This window comes from Tetrahymena thermophila, assembly GCF_000189635.1.
Source record: "Tetrahymena thermophila SB210 genomic scaffold scf_8254185, whole genome shotgun sequence".
NCBI classification, from domain to species: Eukaryota; Ciliophora; class Oligohymenophorea; order Hymenostomatida; family Tetrahymenidae; genus Tetrahymena; species Tetrahymena thermophila.
In genome coordinates, this window is record NW_002476085.1 from 56,577 (window position 1) to 76,348 (window position 19,772).

General features: G+C 23.8%; 4 protein-coding genes across 4 annotated transcripts; 2 read left to right on the top strand and 2 right to left on the bottom strand. All coding sequences in view use genetic code 6, as the record gives it.

The window, feature by feature from the left end:
- Positions 1-4: 4 nt before the first annotated feature.
- TTHERM_01079190 (cation channel family protein) lies at positions 5-4,970 on the top strand (the record flags this gene model as incomplete). Its single annotated transcript, XM_001025687.2, has 7 exons — positions 5-21; positions 116-915; positions 1,096-1,199; positions 1,443-2,200; positions 2,479-2,890; positions 2,953-3,093; positions 3,240-4,970. 7 exons carry the CDS (start codon positions 5-7, stop codon positions 4,968-4,970), a joined length of 3,963 nt encoding a protein of 1,320 aa, XP_001025687.2.
- A 259-nt stretch (positions 4,971-5,229) lies between these two features.
- TTHERM_01079200 (histone H2A) lies at positions 5,230-6,807 on the bottom strand. The gene has a single exon (XM_001025688.2). The coding sequence runs from the start codon at positions 6,788-6,790 to the stop codon at positions 5,459-5,461; it is 1,332 nt and encodes a 443-aa protein (XP_001025688.2). The 5' UTR covers positions 6,791-6,807; the 3' UTR covers positions 5,230-5,458.
- Positions 6,808-7,687: 880 nt separating this feature from the next.
- On the top strand, positions 7,688-8,783 carry TTHERM_01079210 (Rab-family small GTPase; the record flags this gene model as incomplete). Its single annotated transcript, XM_001025689.4, has 5 exons — positions 7,688-7,915; positions 8,062-8,221; positions 8,281-8,392; positions 8,446-8,627; positions 8,686-8,783. Exons 1-5 carry the CDS (start codon positions 7,790-7,792, stop codon positions 8,781-8,783), a joined length of 678 nt encoding a protein of 225 aa, XP_001025689.3. The 5' UTR covers positions 7,688-7,789.
- A 1,045-nt stretch (positions 8,784-9,828) lies between these two features.
- TTHERM_01079220 (patatin-like phospholipase family protein) lies at positions 9,829-19,041 on the bottom strand (the record flags this gene model as incomplete). The annotated part of the gene is made up of 9 exons (XM_001025690.1): positions 9,829-10,445; positions 10,518-10,766; positions 10,816-10,896; positions 10,952-11,294; positions 11,354-12,142; positions 12,197-12,676; positions 12,741-13,443; positions 13,528-17,748; positions 18,026-19,041. 9 exons carry the CDS (start codon positions 19,039-19,041, stop codon positions 9,829-9,831), a joined length of 8,499 nt encoding a protein of 2,832 aa, XP_001025690.1.
- Positions 19,042-19,772: the final 731 nt, after the last annotated feature.

Genomic DNA, 19,772 nt, shown 5'->3' on the forward strand with positions numbered 1-19,772 from the left:
ATTGATGACATAGATAAGCAAGTTAATATTATTTACATTTTTAATCAATATATTTCAAATGATAAGTGTTTTTTAATTACAATTAGCTTTATTCTTATTATATAATCATAAAAAGAGAACAATAGTTTTCTGTAATTAGATTAAAATACTAATCTAAATAATACTTCTACTAAGTTAAGAGTTAGAAAGTTATGAATTTTTTTACTTAAAGTGAACCATATATAGAATATTCTTAAAATAATAATACTATTTAGCAAGAAAATAGTTACTAAGCTGATTAAAGTTAATAAATACTTCGTTAAAACATAAAAACAACTGAATATGATTAGGAGATTTCTTTAGAAGACATTAATTATAGAAATTAGTTAGAAATGATTAAAAACTAATCTACTTCATTTCATATATTTAAAAGTAATATAGATGATTTTAAATTTAAAAAAGACTGCTATTAGGTAGATAATTCAAGTGAGATTATAGATTCTCCTGAATCTTCTTCAAACACGAATGATAAAAGCTAATAGGATAATTCACCTTCTTTCTCAATTCAATAAGTAGAAATAGATAAACAATAAAAGAAAGATAATAATTAACCAAAGTATGAAAACCAATCCAAAAGAAAACATCGTTCTGGTTCTTAAACCTGGAAAAACAGTTTTAATTACTAACAGCAATAGCAATTATAGAATGAAAGTTAATATCTATCTCCTATTTAAAATAAATCTAACACTATATGTAAATCAACTTAAAGAGAAAATTCTGTTAGATCATCATCAATTTGTAGGAGTTTAACAAAAAAACGAAGTACTTTATTGGCTATCAGAAACTCTAATTTAACATTAAATCCTTAAACATAACAAATAAATGGATCAGGCAATTAAAATATCAGTAATCAGTAAGAAAATTAAGCAGAAGAAAGTAAAAACAAAGCACTCAATGTGATAGATTATTTAACTAAAGATAAAAAAAGCTAAAAAAGGAATTTGTTAAAATAAATTTACTATATCAGAAAAATCACAAATATTTTAAAGCAAAGACTAGATAAAAATAGAATATTTCTTTTAAAAAAAGAGCACTATAACATTATAAATGATAAAGCTTACTTTTACAATCCTATTGATAAGACTAAAAACCATATTTTGGAAGTCAAAATATTTTAAATATTTTCTAGTATTATTGGTGGATTTTTAAACAGAATTAAAGTAATTTTTTATATTCAATAAAATTAATTTTATGGAAATTTTTCCAAACATACTAATTTTCTTTGGGTTTTAAAATGTGCATACAAATGAATTTTTATATTTTGGAATACAATGTTATTTTAGGTTATTTAAAAAAACTTTGAAATAATGATAAATAAAAGAAATTATTTAAATTTTAAAACAAAACATTAATTTTTTTATTATTTTTTAAATTCTTTTAAAATTTATAAATAATTAAAATAGACATTTTCTCCTGATAATTTACTAATAATGTGGATGAACCTTTTTGTTCTTTTGATTTAGTTTTTCTAGCTAATAATTTATCCACTTAAAAGCTCATTTCAGATATAAGATCTCGAAAATAATTAAATTTACGAAGATTTGTTCAGAATATTTCCAATAATTATAGGTTTGCTAGAAATAAGCTTTTCTTTTAATATTTCTTATTATGAAAACGGAATAATTATTTCTGATAGAAAAGAAATTATTAAAAACTATTTTAAAAAGAAGTTTTTTTTTGATATTGTTTGCATTTTAATAGTATAATTAAATTACAACAATGGGATGTTTATAGTTGATTTGCTCTTTGCTATTTTTTCTATTAAAAAAATAATAATTAATATAAAAACTATAAATGAGCATTTTTAAATTGAATAAAGATTTTCTACTTCTTATGATCTTATGAAATTATGTTTGCTTGTTTTTTACATGGGGCATTATTGTGCATGTGGCTACTATTATATCGGAATGCTTTACTCTCCAAATTGGATTATTCATTATGGATTTTCTAATGATGCTTGGTATTCAAACTATGTAAACTCCCTTTATTTTACATTTATAACTATGATAACAGTTGGGTTTGGAGATATTGCTCCTATCAATTCTTATGAAAAGATATATGTTATATTCATGACTATAGGTACATGCGGTGTTTTTGCTTATTCTATAAATACTATAGGTAGAATTTTTAGTGAAATGGCTTTGAGTGAAGCTAAATACAGGTATTAACTGATTTTCAAGTTTTTCAAGCAAGCAAATAGATATTTAATTATTTCAATAAAATAATTCTTAAAAAAATAGCTTTTAATTCAAAACAATTTTTTTTATTTTATTACAAAAATTTTTAAAAAATACTGCAAAAATAAAATGTCAAAAAAAATATTTAGTGTTTCCACATACTTTTAAAGTAAAAGTAAGCATTACAGTGCAAATTATTTTAAAAGTTTGACAGTATAAAGAAAATCATTTATAATTCAATAATTAAATTTTATAATAATAGAAATAAAAAGTTTGAGATTACTAAGCTGATGTAATAAAGAAATATTACTAAGAAAACTTAAAGAAAAGTAATAAAATTTTTAGAATATGAGTAAAGTCAAGAAATGGATAGTTCCTAAAAAGGAGAAGAGATTCTTCTTAAAATATCAAAATCACTTAGAGATGAAGTAAATCGAGAGTATTTTGGAAAATTCTTAAATGATATTAAATTGTTTAGGTTAAATTTCTCAATGGAATTTATTATGAAACTAACAAGCCATGTGAAGGAAAAAACATTTGGTCCAAATGAAATAATATTTTCAGAAGGAGATTTGGATAGAACATTTTATTTCATTTGTAGTGGATAAGTTTAGTTATATCTTAATAATAAAATATCACAAAACAGGGATGATTTTGATCTTATTTCAGTTGGAGTAAATTTATTTTTTACAAAAAATTATTTTCCTTATTTATTTTTTTATTATTTTCGAAATAGAAAGGATCCTTGCTAGGTATTAATAGTTTCTTAACTGGAAATCCTAAAGATATGTCAGCAAAAAGCCTAAATGGTTCTCATTTGATTTATTGTTCAGAAAGTGATTTTTTATAGACACTCAAGTTATTTGAATCTGACTATGTAAATTAATTTTAAATTAATTAAAATAGAAAATGAGGTTTTAATTCACTTTTTTAAATAATTTTTTGTAAAAATGAATCTAAATTTAAATTCATTTTAAAATGATATTATCTCAAAATAATTTATATTTTGTTTAAAAAATATAGGAAAAATATTGCATGCTTAAAGATTCAATTAATCTTTACAATGACCACTAAGGATTGCCATGCTTTTCATGCAATAAATTTGACCATTAAGCTTCTAAATGTGTTTTATATAATCTAAAAGTTGATAAGGAATTAATTAATTTTAGACACATTTATTGTCCTGAATAAAAAAGAAAATAAGAGGGTAGAGTTTCTGTAAGAAGAAAAAATGTTATCTAAGCGCTTTCTCATAAATAAATTTGCTAAATTTCTTTAAAAAGATTAAGATTATTCTATATAAGTTAAATTTATAATTACTCAGAAGAAGATGAGGATGAAGATGACAATGATGATGAAAATACATATAAAGATGAAATAAAATCAGACTCAGAATGTTAACTTGAAGAAAGTAATATTAAAGTATAAAAATCTAAACTCAACATAGATGATAAAATTAATGATTTAAAAGATGATAAAAAATTTTTTTTAAATGTAAAAAAGATTAAATTAAAAGATTTATAGTCGTATTTAGAAAGTTTTAATTAATCATAAGGTTGTAACTAAAATTTATTTTAATAAGAGAATGATTCTTAATTTTATTTAGAATCGGAAAGTGATAGTGAGAATGATTTATAAACTTCTTCCTAAAATTCTGATTTCAATAAATATTCCAACTAATCTAGTATAAAATCTTAATAAAAAACACAAAGTAATATAAAAAAAGAGCCAACATTGTCAAATATATAGTAGGCATAAAATAGTCCTTACACGAATAGGCTTTCTACTAAATAAATAGATTCTAATATAGATTTAAGGAATAAGTCTATTTCTATCAATTCACAACATGATATAATTCAACATTCTTCACCTTAATTATAAAATTAAAATTTTGATAGTCCTTCAAATAGACACTCTATAATTAAAAGTTTAAACCAAGTTAAATCTCGAATGTCTATACATGCTAATTTAGAAGATAACTAAGCTCAGTTATTAAAATAATTTCAAGCTTAATGTGGTACCTAAGATGACTTTTAAAGCGAAAAAACAATAGATATGACTAATTCTAGGCAAATGAAAAAAAATAGTTCAGAAACAAAAGACTACTAAAGTTTGGAAAGTGAGGCATCTTCTACTTTAAATTAAAATACTGTAAACACCAATTTAACAAAAAAAGTTATTCCTGAAAGCAAAAGAAGAATTTCTTATTAGATTTCTAAAAAAATGAGTATTTTTAATAAAGAAGAGCATAGTAAATTATCAAAAATTGATATTAGTGATAACATTTAAATGTTTGGTTAAAAATTAAAGTATTCTATGAAATAGTTAGGCTAAAACCACATTTTAGATTTTCCAGCTAAATATTTTGACATTTTTGATTAATTTGATAAATACAAAGATTACTCCTATTACTTTCCATAGAGTAATCCTTCTATAATACTTAAAGAATAAAGAAGAAAAACATATCATATACTGCTATTGATGAGATACAATAAAAATTAATTGAATAATAAATACAATTCAGCCAATTCAGTTCCTTAAACAACAGATTAAGATACAAAATCCATGAATGTATCTCCTAAAAAACTTAATGCCTTGCATCATTTAATAATAATGAAATAAATTTAGTAGACATAATAGCAATAGATGCCTTCATTACTTAATTAAATATCACAAAAAGAAAGCAATTCTAATTCTTATATAAAAGATTTAAGCATATCCTCTTAACAATAAGTTTTTAATTTAAAAAAATGAATTATTTTAGATAGATAGTTGATATAATATAATTTTTTTCAACTGTTGATATCAAACTAACTATAAAAAATAAATGTTTAATGTATTAATTTTTTTAATTTATTTTTTATCTTTAACCAACTAAAAATCTACTTGTTCAAATTTTAAAATCATATTTGATCTTTAATTAAGTAAGTAAATAAATGTTATTTTGTTAAATTAATTTATTTTTTAACTAATTAATTTCTCTAAACTTACTATATTCTGATCATTAAATTTTCGAATTTTTAAAATTTTAAAGAAATCTCATTGATATTACAATAAACTTTAGGACTTAAATTTGGAAATAAAATGACAATAAAATGAAAATAATGTTAATGATTATTTTATTTATTTATTTATTTATTAATATTATAAACTATATTTATTTTTAAATTATTTTATATTGATAAATTATTTAGTGATTATTTTTATTTTTATATTTTATTTAACTTGAATTTTTTTTTTAATCATTTTTTGGATTTATTAATAATTGGAAGGACAAAATTAGTACTTGTGCTTCCTCCTTCAGCTATAATAGTACCATTTACAAATTAGTTTAACTCAGCATCGTTTCTAAAAGCTTCTCTTATATGAACTGGGTTAATTCTACTTAGCCTATTGTTTTTTGCTATATTTCCTGCAGTTTCTAAGACTTCTGCTGCTAAGTATTCAAGAACACCAGCTAAGTAAATGTTACAGCTTGAAGAAACTCTAAATTGTTTGCAAGCCTGTTTCAAGTATCTTCTAAGTCTTCCACAAGGAAATACTAAACCACTTTTTTGAGATGTAGACTACTTTGAAAAAGCATTCATTTTGCCTTTTCCAGCTTTTGATGGTACTCCACCATTTCTTGATGCAGGTGCTTTTCTACCAACACTTACAGCAGCAGTAACTTTTGCTTAAACTACATTAGATTTGTTGTCTTAAACTGATGCTTGAGAAGGCTTAGATACTTTTGCAGGTACAATTTTGGGAATTTATTTAACTTAAGCTACTTTTTGTGTAGAACTGAAAAGATTATTTTAAGTAGCTTTAGCATTTTTAACTACTTATTTGGAAACATTTTATACAGGCTTAGATTTATCAAATAAGTTATCAGGCACTCTTGAAGCAGAAATATCAAGAGCTGCTTTTTCTTAATCAATTCCATTTTTATCTAAAGTGTCTAATATTACCAAAGAAGGAAACAAATTAAAAACTAAATTTCTATAATTATTTGTATTAACAACTGGATTATTCAATAAATCTAGTTGAATTAATTCTCTCATCTAACCGAGTCTCTTCAAGTCTTCGATCTCTTCAATTTAATTTGCACCAAGCATTAAAGTTTGTAAATGTCTTGATCCTCTCAAATATTAAAGCTAGTCTCCAGTAATTTTATTAAAGACCAAGTCTAATCTAATCAAAGAAGGAACATGAGGGAAGTTAGTTAAATCAGAGATAAGGCAATCGTTGATTGTTAGCATTTAAAGAGATGTAAATCTTTCAATCTTCTACTTAATTCGATTATCAAATTTCTCAAAGCGTAATGACATTATTTCTATCACATAAACTTCATCATCTCTACTATCTCCCTATTGCTCTGCTATTGAATCTAATACTTATTTTATTATCTTTTCTTAGTCAGTTGACATTTTTAAAGATTATTGTTGTGTTTATTTAACTTATTTTTTATTTTTTGTAAAAATGTTTGTCAAAGTTATTATTAATATCTTTATTTGTATATATAAGTTTTTTATTTATACTATCGAATTAAAAGATTTGATACTATTAAAATCTAATATAGAGTTAATCAACATAAATTCTGATAGTACCCATCGAATTCAATAAACTAAAATTTCCGCGCTAAATTTTATTAAAAAAATAATAATCAGAGCTTTTATTGTATGAATTATTGTAATTCTTTTTGTAATTATTTCAAATAATGATTATTTAGTATTTGATTAAAAATAAAACAAATCATCCATTAATTTATTAAAAATTAAAAATATCATTTTATTGAAATTATCAATTAAACTAAAAAATCTATCCCAAAAAAATATAAAAATAAATAAAATTGAATTTTGAAAAATAGCAATAAAATAATTTAAAACGAGAATATCAAACTAATTAATTGAATAGTCTTTTAATAGATAGATTTTACACCAAAAAAATATTAAGTCATCTTTCTAAAAGTAAATTCAAAATTTTACTGAAATTAAAGCAAGCTGTAATATTTATTTCGAACAAGCTTTATTAAAAAATTTTTAATTCCAGTATTTATTGATTATCTTTAAGGTATTACTAAGGATAACCCTTAAAATAAAAAATATTGATTATTAATTTTTAATTTATAATATAATTATCAAATTTTTAAATTAAAATATTTAATTTATTTTTTTTAAATTTTAAACATTTTATAATATGAATGAGTACTTTTAAAAGCAAACAAATATTACTATCTCAAAAAACAAACAAGTTTTTATTTATTTTAACGAATAATTAATAATATATATGAGTTAAAATAGTAGTTGTTTAATATCAGCTTTTAGAGAGTTGAAAAAGTTATAGATAAGAATTTAAAAGTATAGATTGAATAAAGTATTGGTCTATTAACACAATAAAAGGAATGAATGAATGAATCAATAAATGATTGAATGATTAATTATTTAAAGGAAAAAATATTGATAAAACAATATTAATATTTATGGTCGTTGATATATAAATTAATTAAAAGTAAAAAATCTAAAACTAAGGAAATTAAAACCTTAAATAATAGGAATAAGTCCATCAAAAATATTAAGCAGATAGAAATAGAAATGCAAGATTAAAGCATAACAAAATAAGTTAAAAAATATAAATTAGTTTTTATTGGAGATTAGTCTGTTGGAAAAACTTCAATCATCAATAGATTTATAAACGACTCATTTTAGGGAACGCAATAAGTAAGCTGCAATATTTTGATATTTAAACATTTTTTAAATATTTAATTGACATAAGCTCTTAATAAACAAACTTACTTAAGGATTATATTGATACATTATTATAAACAGCAAATGAATAAGATTAATTCTTTTATTTTATAACTTAGCCTACAGTTGGTATCGACTTCGTTGCAAAAACACTTCATTTAGATAATAAAACAATCAGATTATAATTATGGGATACTGCTGGTTAAGAACGTTTTAGAAGTTTAATACCCTCATATATCAGAGATTCTGATGCAGCTATAATTGTCTATGATATAACAAGTATATAAAACGAACTATTATAATATTGGTCAATTTTAAGATTAATTTTTAATCAATAGACTAAGCTTCATTTGCAAGTGTAAACAAATGGTTAGATTACGTAAGAGAAGAAAGAGGAGATGGCGTTTTGATAGTTTTATTGGCAAATAAATTAGATTTACCTGATTAAAGGTAACTCTATTTAATAATTAAATAATTTAACCAATATGTGTATATTTAATTAGAGCTGTTTAAACTGTGGATGGATAGCAATTTGCAAAATAACAAAATTTAATATTCAGTGAAGTTTCTGCTAAGGAAGGAAATAATATAAATGATGTTTTCAAAAATTTAGCTTAACTTTTATAAGGAAGTGAAAAATCTGATCAAACTGATATGGATTTGGGAATTAAAGGCGCAGCTAGTAGTATTATTTGAAGAAATATATGTTTTTATTTTTGAAATATTTTAATTTTATAATCAAGATAATAGCAAATGCACTACTGCAGGAGGAACAATATAGTTAAGTACTAACTAAGATGCACCTGTTAAGTAAACTTAAGACAAATAGTGTTAATGTTGAGTCTAAAATATTAAAACATACATAAAACTTTTCTCTTTAAGCTTCACTTAAATACTCCAATCTGTTTCAATTTCAATTTAGAGTGATAAGCAAATAAATTAGCTAAATTTACCAAAATAATTATTTCCGTTTTATTAATATTTTCTATCATCTATCTTTAGTTCAATTTTTTTAATGTGAGTTTTCAAATTATATTGAATTATCTATCTTATCAAACAATAAATAATTAAATAAAATTACAAAATTTTTATTTTTTGCAAAAGTAAAAATCTATGAATTAATTAATTAAAATTTAATTTTTTTTTTTTGCGAATTTAAATTGAATAAATAATTAAAAAATATTATGAGTACTTAAATGAAATTAGTTTTAAAATATTTGAGTTGAGTAATTGTCTTAAACATTAATAATTAAATATTGATACTTATTAATTAATGTATATTTGTAAGAATTAATATATTTAGGCTGTTTGTTTGCTTTATTTATTTATGTATTTTTGTTAAAGATATAAATTTAAAGTTAAAATTTAGAAGAAATATTATTTAAAATATTTATTTGAAATCGGTTTTTTTCTTTATAATTCAAATATTGGTCTCTTTCTTTCTAGCTGTATTCTCAGCTAACCAATCTATCTTTAGTTTAATTTTTTTAATGTGATTTTTCAAATTATATTGAATTATCTATCTTATCAAACAATAAATAAATTAAAAAAATTACAAATTTTTTATTTTTTGCAAAAGTAAAGAAATCTATTAATTAATTAAAAAAAATTTATTTTTTTTTTGTGAATTTAAATTGAATAAATAATTAAAAAATATTATGAATGCTTAAATGAAATTAATTTTAAAATATTTGAGTTGAGTAATTGTCTTAAACATTAATAATTAAATTTTGATACTTATTAATTAATGTATATTTGTATGAATCTATCTATATATTTAGGTTATTTATTTTATGTATTTTTGTTAAAGATATAAATTTAAAGTTAAAATTTAGAAGAAATATTATTTAAAATATTTATTTGAAATAGGTTTTTTTCTTTATAATTCAAATATAAGTGTCTTTCTTTCTAGCTGTATTCTCAGCTAACCAATCTAGCAGATTCTAGTCATTAAATGGACCATATTTTAAATCTTAACTTAAAAACTTTTCTGCACAATTATAGCCACATTGCTTATATATTTCTATTATTTTTGGATCAGTATTATCAAGTTCTGCTTCATGTTTTTTTATTGGAATATCAGGATTTATTCTTAAATACTATCCGTCTGCACTCTTTTCAATATCTCTATCTAAGAAAGCAAGGGCACCTTCACCTAAACTATTAATAATAGGTACGAGATTAAAAATACCAGCATTTTATGATATTTATTAGGTAGTTATAGGCGTTCCGGTACTTAAAGATAATAGGAAAAAGTTTTTCTCGTTTCCACTATTTAAGGCTTCAGTTTTGATGTCATCTAAAACTAATTTCGAAGGATTATTCTACCCCAAAGCTCCATCAATCAACGAATATTTTTTAACTCCATTTATACTTTTGATTTCAGCTGAAGGGAAATAGGTAGGTGCTGCAGATGTTGCTCTAGCTATGTCTCTGACATAAAAGTTTTTATCATCTGAAAACATAGCTTCCTTAGATCTAAAAATCTTAGCCATATTTTTACCTTAATTAAAAGATATTTATTTATGTATAATAAATAGATTAATTAAATTATATATTAATAAATAAAAATTACCTTGAATATTTTCTCTCTTCATAGCAGTTGTTATTACACTAGTTCCTTTAATAACATCTGAAAGTTTACAATTTTAAAAGTATTTTTTCAAAATAGATTCTATTCCAGCAGGGTCATATTTGCTTTTATCTCTTAAATTATTCCAAAGGGCAACCATTTTTGAGGAGTTAAATATCTAGGTGCCATTGTCTTCAAAGAAAGAAGGAAGGTCACTACCTCTTGCCACTGGATTTTTACCATCAATTGTACCTTTTAATATTAAGTTTTACTAAAAAGTGAGTAAATTTAAATATTTTACAAACTAATGCCAATGCAAGAATTCCTCCAATAGAAGTACCTCCAAGCACATCAAATATCTCATGAACTTCTCTCTTTGTATCTTTTTATTATTTAATATATACAATAGTATTTATTCTTAATATAATTTCAATTACTTTGACATAGGTATTGTATAATACAACCAGGTATAATACCTCTCATACCACCTCCATCTATACTCAAACCTAATCTATAATGATCAGATGTTCCTTTAATTCTTGTAGAATCTAACTTTTCTCCACCCATAAAGAAAGAAGATTGATCTAAAGATTTATGTGTAGGAGAAATATTTCCTTTTTTTTGGTATGGCATTTGAAGAGAGTTAATTTTTTTTGAAGAAAATTTAGACAAACGCAGCAAGTTATTTCTATGCAATTTTTATTTAACCATTTCCCAAGCAGCTTAGAATCCTTCCAACTTACTCTCTTAGTTGTTCTCTATTCCTTATATTTCTAACACCTTTTTTTGGTATTAAGATAAATAAAACTAAGTGCTATATTTAATGATGAAAAAGTTACCTATAAAGTGTTATTATATTAAATTAACTCAGCAAGATTTGCAATACCTCTAAGACCAAAATTGCAATCATCATTAATAAGTAATACTCTTAAAACAGAATTTTATTACAAGGCTTTACCAAATTGAATTAATCCATCATTTCCTATTGAATTACCACTAATATCTAATGTCTATAAAGATGTATTATTAACTAAGATTTCAGAAATATGTGAAGCATTTTGAATACTTTCTTCTTCATCAAATATCTTTTTGATTACTAATTCTTTAAGGCAATTCGATTTTTTAATACTAGAAACTAAGTGCTAAGTACTCTTTATATTAAATTTGTTAAAACTTAAATCAATATAATTAAGTTATTGCTATTCCTTTAATAATTCACAAATTTATTAGATTTCATACTCTTCAAGCCAACATTATTCCAAATGAAGTTTCTTTAAAAACCTTCCTTTCTTTATATATGAAAAACCTTAACCACTCAAGGAGTTTCCATCTAACACTAAGCTAGTTAAGTTAGTATTATCGTATAAACTCTACATAAATATTTTGAAACCTTCGTGATCGAATAAATTATCACTTAAATCGAGGAGTCTAAGAGTTTCATTTTTCTTTATTGCTAAACTTAATCTTGCTAGCAAATCATTGTTTATTCTACAATTTTTTAAAAATAGCTAGTTTAATTTTTAGCCACTGCTTACTCCTTCTATCATCAAACATATTTCTTCCATCTGTTCTGCACCAAATCTATTCTTGCTCATATCCAATTTGTTTATTTCGTTTTTCAAAGCACCCTGATTTATCAAAGTATAGAATGAATAAAAAATAAAATTATAAAGTGTTTTTACCTAACAGAAATATTTCATTCCTTTACTCTAAGTCTCTTAACTGTTTTAGATAAATATAGACAAACCTTGGGAAGAAGTAGTTTTAATAAGCGATATTATTTCTCCTAAATGTTTCATATTTTTTTCTGATAGCTTAATATCTGAAAGGTCAATTGTATCTATATCAGTAACTAACTCGTTTTTATTTGTAGATTGAGCTGATTCTTAAAATTTTTCACATAGTATTTCCAGAATCTAGGAAACATTCTGGTCTTTAAATTCCTCGCAAATATTCATAAATTTAAGCTCACGAATATTTGAGTTCTTAAGAAGTAGATTAATTGCACTCATTCTGCAGTTTTTAATTAAAGAATCAGAAGTTGTTGTAGTTTTTTTAGAAAATCCAAAGAAGCTACTTGACTCTTTATTTTAAGCCGCTTTATTTAAACCCCTTCTATTAAGTGCAAAGACTAAAGGATACAAGTCTTGTAAAATTTTAATCTTTATTTTTAATTTATATTTTTAGAAATAAAATTCAAAGAAAGATTAAAAATTAATGAAATACCTTATTAAAAAGGCGGCCAAAAATACTCAAAACATAAATTTTATAAGTGCTTAATTTAGAATGCGTGCTTCTAGTCATAGCCAATAAAGTTTATCTGAAAGCTCCACCACTTGTTTATTCATCTATCATACAATTTGTGCCTTCAATTATATAAAGAATTGCATGTTCTTCAAGTAAAGAGGGACAAGTTTTAAGACATATTCTTTTTAAGCTTGGTGTAGCAGTCATTAAATTTTGTAGTTATATGCAAGTATTCAAATTGATATTTTGAATGTGTTAACCTTCAATATCACAAATGCATAAATTGACACATTCCTCAAGGATAAGAGTTTTTAATTAAGGGAATTAGAGAGGCTTACTCTAATTATACTTAGAAGTTATTTAATGGTTAAACTTAATAATATTTTGATTTTTTGATAAATCTAAATAAACCAAGTTAACCATGCTCTCTGAAATTTTTACAACATCAGTATCAGTTATTTTCGTGCACCCCTTGAGAGATAGAGTAGTAATACGGTCATGGCCTAAATTTCTTATCATCTTCCAAGAAACGATGTCACTTGAATAAAAGATTAAATCTGACAATAGATGCTTAAATTCTGCAACAGGTTTTTGCTAAAAGGCGGTTAGCTAATTTATAAACTTTTCAACCATACTGCTATCATTCCAATCATTTTCGAGATACCCATTCATCATAATTGTTCTTTATTAAATTTATTAAAATAAAATATCAACAAATAAAAATATTGAAGTTAAAAATAAATAAATAAATTTAATTAATTAATACCTTATCTGAGAGTTTTTACTCACATTTTAAAATATATCATCCCATTATAAATTATCCTTTCGTTGAAGCTTAGATAATTGTTTGACTATCTCTTTGGAAGATAATGGTCCTATACTTTTGAAAGTTGAGATGACTTCTTCCAAAGACTCATAGTTATAGATTTTTTCCAAAGTGAAATGAGAGTAAAATGAAGGGATATCGCAAGTTACGAATGACTTTACTTTATCTAAATTTTAAAGGATCTACTCAAACCTATTCGGTAATAAAACATCTTTTTAGGCATTAACCCTTTTATACATATCAGCTAAATGTGGACTTACTGCTTCAAATATATCTTGATACTTAGGTAAGCTAGAATGGTCGTCGTAATGAATTTTCTTGAGATATTTAGTAAATCTAGATAATCTATTGTAAAGCTCTTTAATCATACCCTTTTGGAAAAGAATGGCTTAATTCATTTAAATATTTTATTAAGCATTAAGCTCTTCTTAATTTTGTTAGGATTTTATAATGAATCTAGGGTTATTTACAATTATTCTTTGTTAGGTTATTTTTTATTAGAAAAAATACAAATCATTTAACCAATCATCTAATAATTTATCAGGATTTATCTATCTATATTTCATTATAAGCGCGGAGTCAACAATTTCATTCATTTGATCTAAACAAAAGATAACATTTCTATTATTAATGGCATAGTTTACTGAATTAAATCTTAATATTTGCATAGAAAACGGCTAGGATACTGAAATATTGACAAGTCTATATTCTTTTGGGTTATTTGGATTAGGTTCAAGAATTTCATCTTCCAATCCATTATGCTACTTACCAATTAAAATATTCAAGAGGATACTTTCTCCTATACTTTATTTATCCAAATTGTAACACAGTCCTTGATTTATAGCATTTTAAAGTGAAATACAATTGTGGAGTACTTAAGTAAATGTGTAATCAACATCATTTATTCTGACTAACATTCTTTTAGGCTTTATATGGCTACTAAAAAAGTTAATAAATCTATCTTCTGCGTAAGCCAAACCAGGATATTAGGGACATTCTTCCACCAAAAAATCTAAGTTTTAGCAATGAACAATGACAAGCTTTCTATACTTTAATTGAACCGAAGAATTCTCCAATAAATGTAAGTAATTTGATATGAAATAATTTTTTTCATCTTAATAAGAGAATTTCTTCATCTCTAATATTCCATTCAATTTTATCCCTTCCTGTAAACTCTCTAAAATATTAAACTAGGAATTCAAAGGAGATAGTCTAACAGTTTCATTTCCCACATCTTCTGTTTCATCTAAATTTAAATTCAAAGATTTTTTATACACATGTTTATTTTCATTATCTTCAATTTCATTTTTCGGAGATAATTCATTTTTCTATGATAAACTTTCTTAATTTTCTGATTAGATTTAGCCTCCTTAATTATTCTAATCTTCATTTAATTTTTAGCTATCATTATTTTCTTCTACGTCTTTACATGATTTTTATTCTGAGTGAGACTAGCTATCAATTTTTGAGCTCTTTGAGGATTTTCTGGAAGGTTAATTTTGGCTTTCTTTTCTGGAAATTGTTTTTTCTTCATTTTCTTCATGAATTTCAGTTTTATTTTCATTTTCTTGTTAATCTTCTTAAATTTAATTTAAGTTTTAATCTTAGTCTTAATCCTCAGATTTTTTCTTCTTTTTTCCTTCTAAGTCTTCATTTGATTAATTAAGTGATCCATTATTTTTTTACTCATCCTCTGATTACTATTGCTAAATTTTTATCTCTTGAATTGCTATTTCATTTTCTTATTTAGGAGATTACTTCTTTGATTATCTACCCTCTTCACTGATGTTAGTTTAAGAACCTTAAGATTAACTTCTTGGAGATTCTTTATTAGAGTCTCCTCTTAATACTTCTTTTGAAAAGTTGGATTGCATTTCAAGATTTTAATCATTTATTGTAAGAGAAGATTTTTTTTCAATTGTATCACTTTTACCTTCTTTTTATTTAGCTGTTGCTGCATTTTCATCACTTGATTCTTGCTCTTCATCAATTTTATTATTTGATAATTCAATTTTATTTTCTGAAGATGATTTTTTAGAATCAATTCTCTTAAAATCAAATATTTGTGTCCATATTTCCATAGGAAGACATCTCACTCCATATTCATTTGTATAAACAATGATAGCATTGTCATCAATATTTTACTCGTTTAACTTTTTGTGGTTTTCTGGATTAAATTCTTATCTCCACATTTTTTCCCAATTAAACTCATTTAACCACTATGCATGATGCTTAATAACTAATTATTGAAGCTATTAATCAAATTCTTCTCTATCCTAAACCATTTTTAATATAATTTCTTCATCGTATTCTTTACTTTCTTTAGAAAGAATGTATGCATCCTCTTCACATTTTTAAGCAATAGGAGAGTCGCATTTATTTCCACTGCTTATCTACCTTATATTATTTTGTAACACCTTTTTATATTAATGAGGCTACAATTTTTCTTCGCTTAAATAGTTAAAGATTATATCCTTAGTAATATTAACTCCTTCTCCTTAATTGAGGAGTAAACAAGCTAATTTATATTTTTTTAATTTAATTGATCTTTCTAAAAGAGTCTCAGATAATTTATATCCTTTATCTCCTCTAACCTATGGAAATTTGAAATAAGCTTTAATCAAATAAATATGATCAGAATTGTATTCATCAAAGTATTTCAAATTTGCGAATGTTTAGCTTGTTAAAATACTCATTATATTCATATTAAATACTAATCCAAGTAGCTCAACAAAAATACTCTCAAAAATTTATTTTTACTACTATGGTTGTTTGGAGCCATCCCTTTATGATTTATCATAGCTTTCTGAGTTCTTTTCTTATTCATTTAAGCGATGACTGCTACTACAAATATTTTCGTTAGAGGGAATATCATTGTAATTTGAAGATAATTTATTAGATTACTTTCTTTTTATTGGAGTTGCAAATAAGTTATTGTAATTTTAATTAATATTTGGTGGTATCACCACATTGGAAATGCTTTTATTTTAAGATTAGATTTTACTTTAAATTTAAAATAAAACTGAATCATCCTCAATTTCATCAAAAACAAACTAATAATTATCAGACCAAAGTTATGTACTTCTCCAAGATTTGTTAAATTTTTTGATTAAATCTTGAGTGTATTCAAGACTTAAAATCATAGGCAGATATAATAGATTTTCAGCTGCATATTTAAGGATAACTTTTCTCTCTTTTCTATGAAAATTTAACAAATTTAATTCCATTAAATACTATGTTATTTATATTCCTGATTAATTAATTTGTTACTAATTTAAGCTATGGCTTTAAGATTAAGTTGAAGAATTAGAATAATTTGAGAATGTGCTTGCATTGCTTGAATTACCTTAAGCTGGTAGATTTGTGCCTGCTGAATTTAAATTTTATTATTATCCAGTTTAACTTTATTACCCTGTATTTCCACCACTGCTAGCTTATGGAGTTTGCATCTAACCACTTTAACTGGCAGATCTAATTGATTCTCCTGCTGTAACTTATTCTTCTTTCAAGAAGCGATTATCTTCAAATGATTTATTTTACTGAATATACTTTTTTAAAGCCTTTTTAGTAGATATTTTTATTAAAAAGTCTTCTATTGATATTTTCTTCATAAAACCTAAATGCTCTTGCATAGATTTACTCATTATACGATTTGAGAATTCTATTACAAGAGGTTAAATTTAATTCATTATTTGTAATAAACAGACTTTGCCGTTAACTGGGAACACGCTTTCTTCAAGCCAGACAAGAGTTCTGCTAAATTCCTAAACTATAGACTAAAGAGAGTTAATGTGATCTTTGCTCAAATACAAACTCTAAAGTTTTTTTCCCTTCTTAAATTCAAATTTAAAGTCAGTTTTTTAGAATTCATGCAGTAAAGTCAGAGCCTCTAAGAAGTTAGCCATATTACACTACTTTAAATTTAAACATTGTTAGAACTCTTTGCTGGATTTCTTTTCCATCATGAAAAAATCCTTAAAAAAGTACAGTGGATTCTTAATGCCAGCATGAGCTGTACGATCTTCATTAGTAGTGTTTAGTTAATGCCTATAAATTTTACCAGTTTCTGAGCAGATTCCGTAGTTAGGAATGAAACTTTCAAAGCTTAAGCTTAAAAATGAAGCAGCAATCTGCTTAAAAAAGCTATTCATATCTACATTTCTATTACAAAATTAAAAATAAATAAGTAAACTAAAAATAAAATTGCTAAATAGAGAAGAAAAATTCTATTAGTCCCAGCTAAAGCTAGAAAAAATTATAATTGTTATTTTTGAAACAAATATTGCCACTGCAATAAAACTTATTCTACAAATTTATCATTTTATTTACAAAAATTCTATTTTTTGTTGTAAAATTAACCTAATTCTATCTTTTTAAGTACTTATATTGAGAGTATTTAAATAAAATATTTAAAGCCATATTATATCAAATAAATTACTTAGTAGGGACAGGCTAATCAGGAGACTTTTATCCATATTTGTTTAGTGTGACTACTATTTACTAGTCGACAGAGGAAGTTGATTCAATTTCTTCTACTTTTAAATCACAATACTAAATGAAAAAATAAGTTTTTTTCTTTTTATTATCCTTGATGCAGACTACAACACCTGAAAGGATATCTGTATCCATAAGGAGTTTATTAAAAACATAGGTTGTCAAGTATTTTTGGAAGTGATGAACAAATTCTGTTCCGACTCTCTAAATCTTTAAATTTTCAATTTAGATAGATGCTTTTTCAAATAATTACGAAACTCTAGTTTCATCTACTAAGTGATATCCTATGTAAGGAGCTTAAATTTGAAAATATCTAGTTTGCTTAAGCTTCTCCAAGTCTTCTAGCTTCTTTTCTATGTATTCATCCTTTTGCTAAATATAATATTTTTAAAGATCTTCCAAAGTATCTAAAATATTAATAGGGAGAACTTCAGAATAATTCTTGACAACATGGACTATACGTTTTTCAATGCTTGCAAATTCTTGTTTAATAATGTTCACCAATTCAGTTTGATCACTTTTTTAGCTGCTTTCAAAATTCATTATGCATGATTTTATTACTATGTAAGGCTATACAATATATTTGAGCAACTTCTATATTTCTTCGCATGCCGCCACCAATAGAAATCTTTATTAGGTATTGTATTATATGTTTGCAGCATCTACTTCTGACTAAATATTTTAAATATTCGCTCCCTATTAATAATTTGTGCTTGCTTTACTGTATCCTTTAGAGGTACTTATAGTACTATTCATACTCTACCCTGTACTTTAAGTTGTACATATTGAGCTTTGGACATTTGCTGACAATAATTTCTACAAATTATCTCCTCCATATATTTATTCTTTAAACTCTTTAAGAACCTTTCTAATCTGCTTTATAACATCCTGCTCAACGCAATCTTTTAAAAATTTATTCAAGAACTCATTTTTTAAGTTAATAAGCTCTTTTATGCTCATTCTCTTAACCTTTTTGCTATTAGAAAAATTTGCTTTAGATCTATTGCTACTAATAAAATTAATTATAGAGATGATATCACCTTTATTTTAAATAAATAATTTTTTTTCTTTTAATTTTAATACTGAATTAGTTCTTTTTTTTATTTGTTGCTTTATATATTTTTGATATGTATGTAATAAAGGCATTAAATGACACATTAAATAATTGAAAAACATTGAATTAGACATATGGATAGTCTTATCAGAAAGAAATATATATGATTTTTAAAATTAAATATATGTAGAGTAATTAAAGAATATATGCTTTCATCAAAAAAATTAAAAAGTATTTACATTTGTATGTATACTGATATCAAAAAATAATAGCTAAAATTTTCTAAATTCGTTTTTTAGTATAATTGTAATGACAATTACACATAAACACATACTTTTGAGAAACTGGGCAATCAATTGAATGAGTTAAGCAAAGAAAGCTTTTTTATCTAGAGAAATTTTTCAAAATTAACTAAAACAGAAAATTGACATAAAAGTATCTATCTATCTATTTTAATATTATTTAGTGTATATTATAATCTGATTCTAAAAAATTAAAAGAAACAAAATTAAATAAATAATCACAATTATAAATACATCAATTAATAAACAAATAAATTAGTTCATATTTACAATCATTTATTAAATTGCACATTAAGGTAATACGTATTGTATTGATATAATATTAAATTCTATTT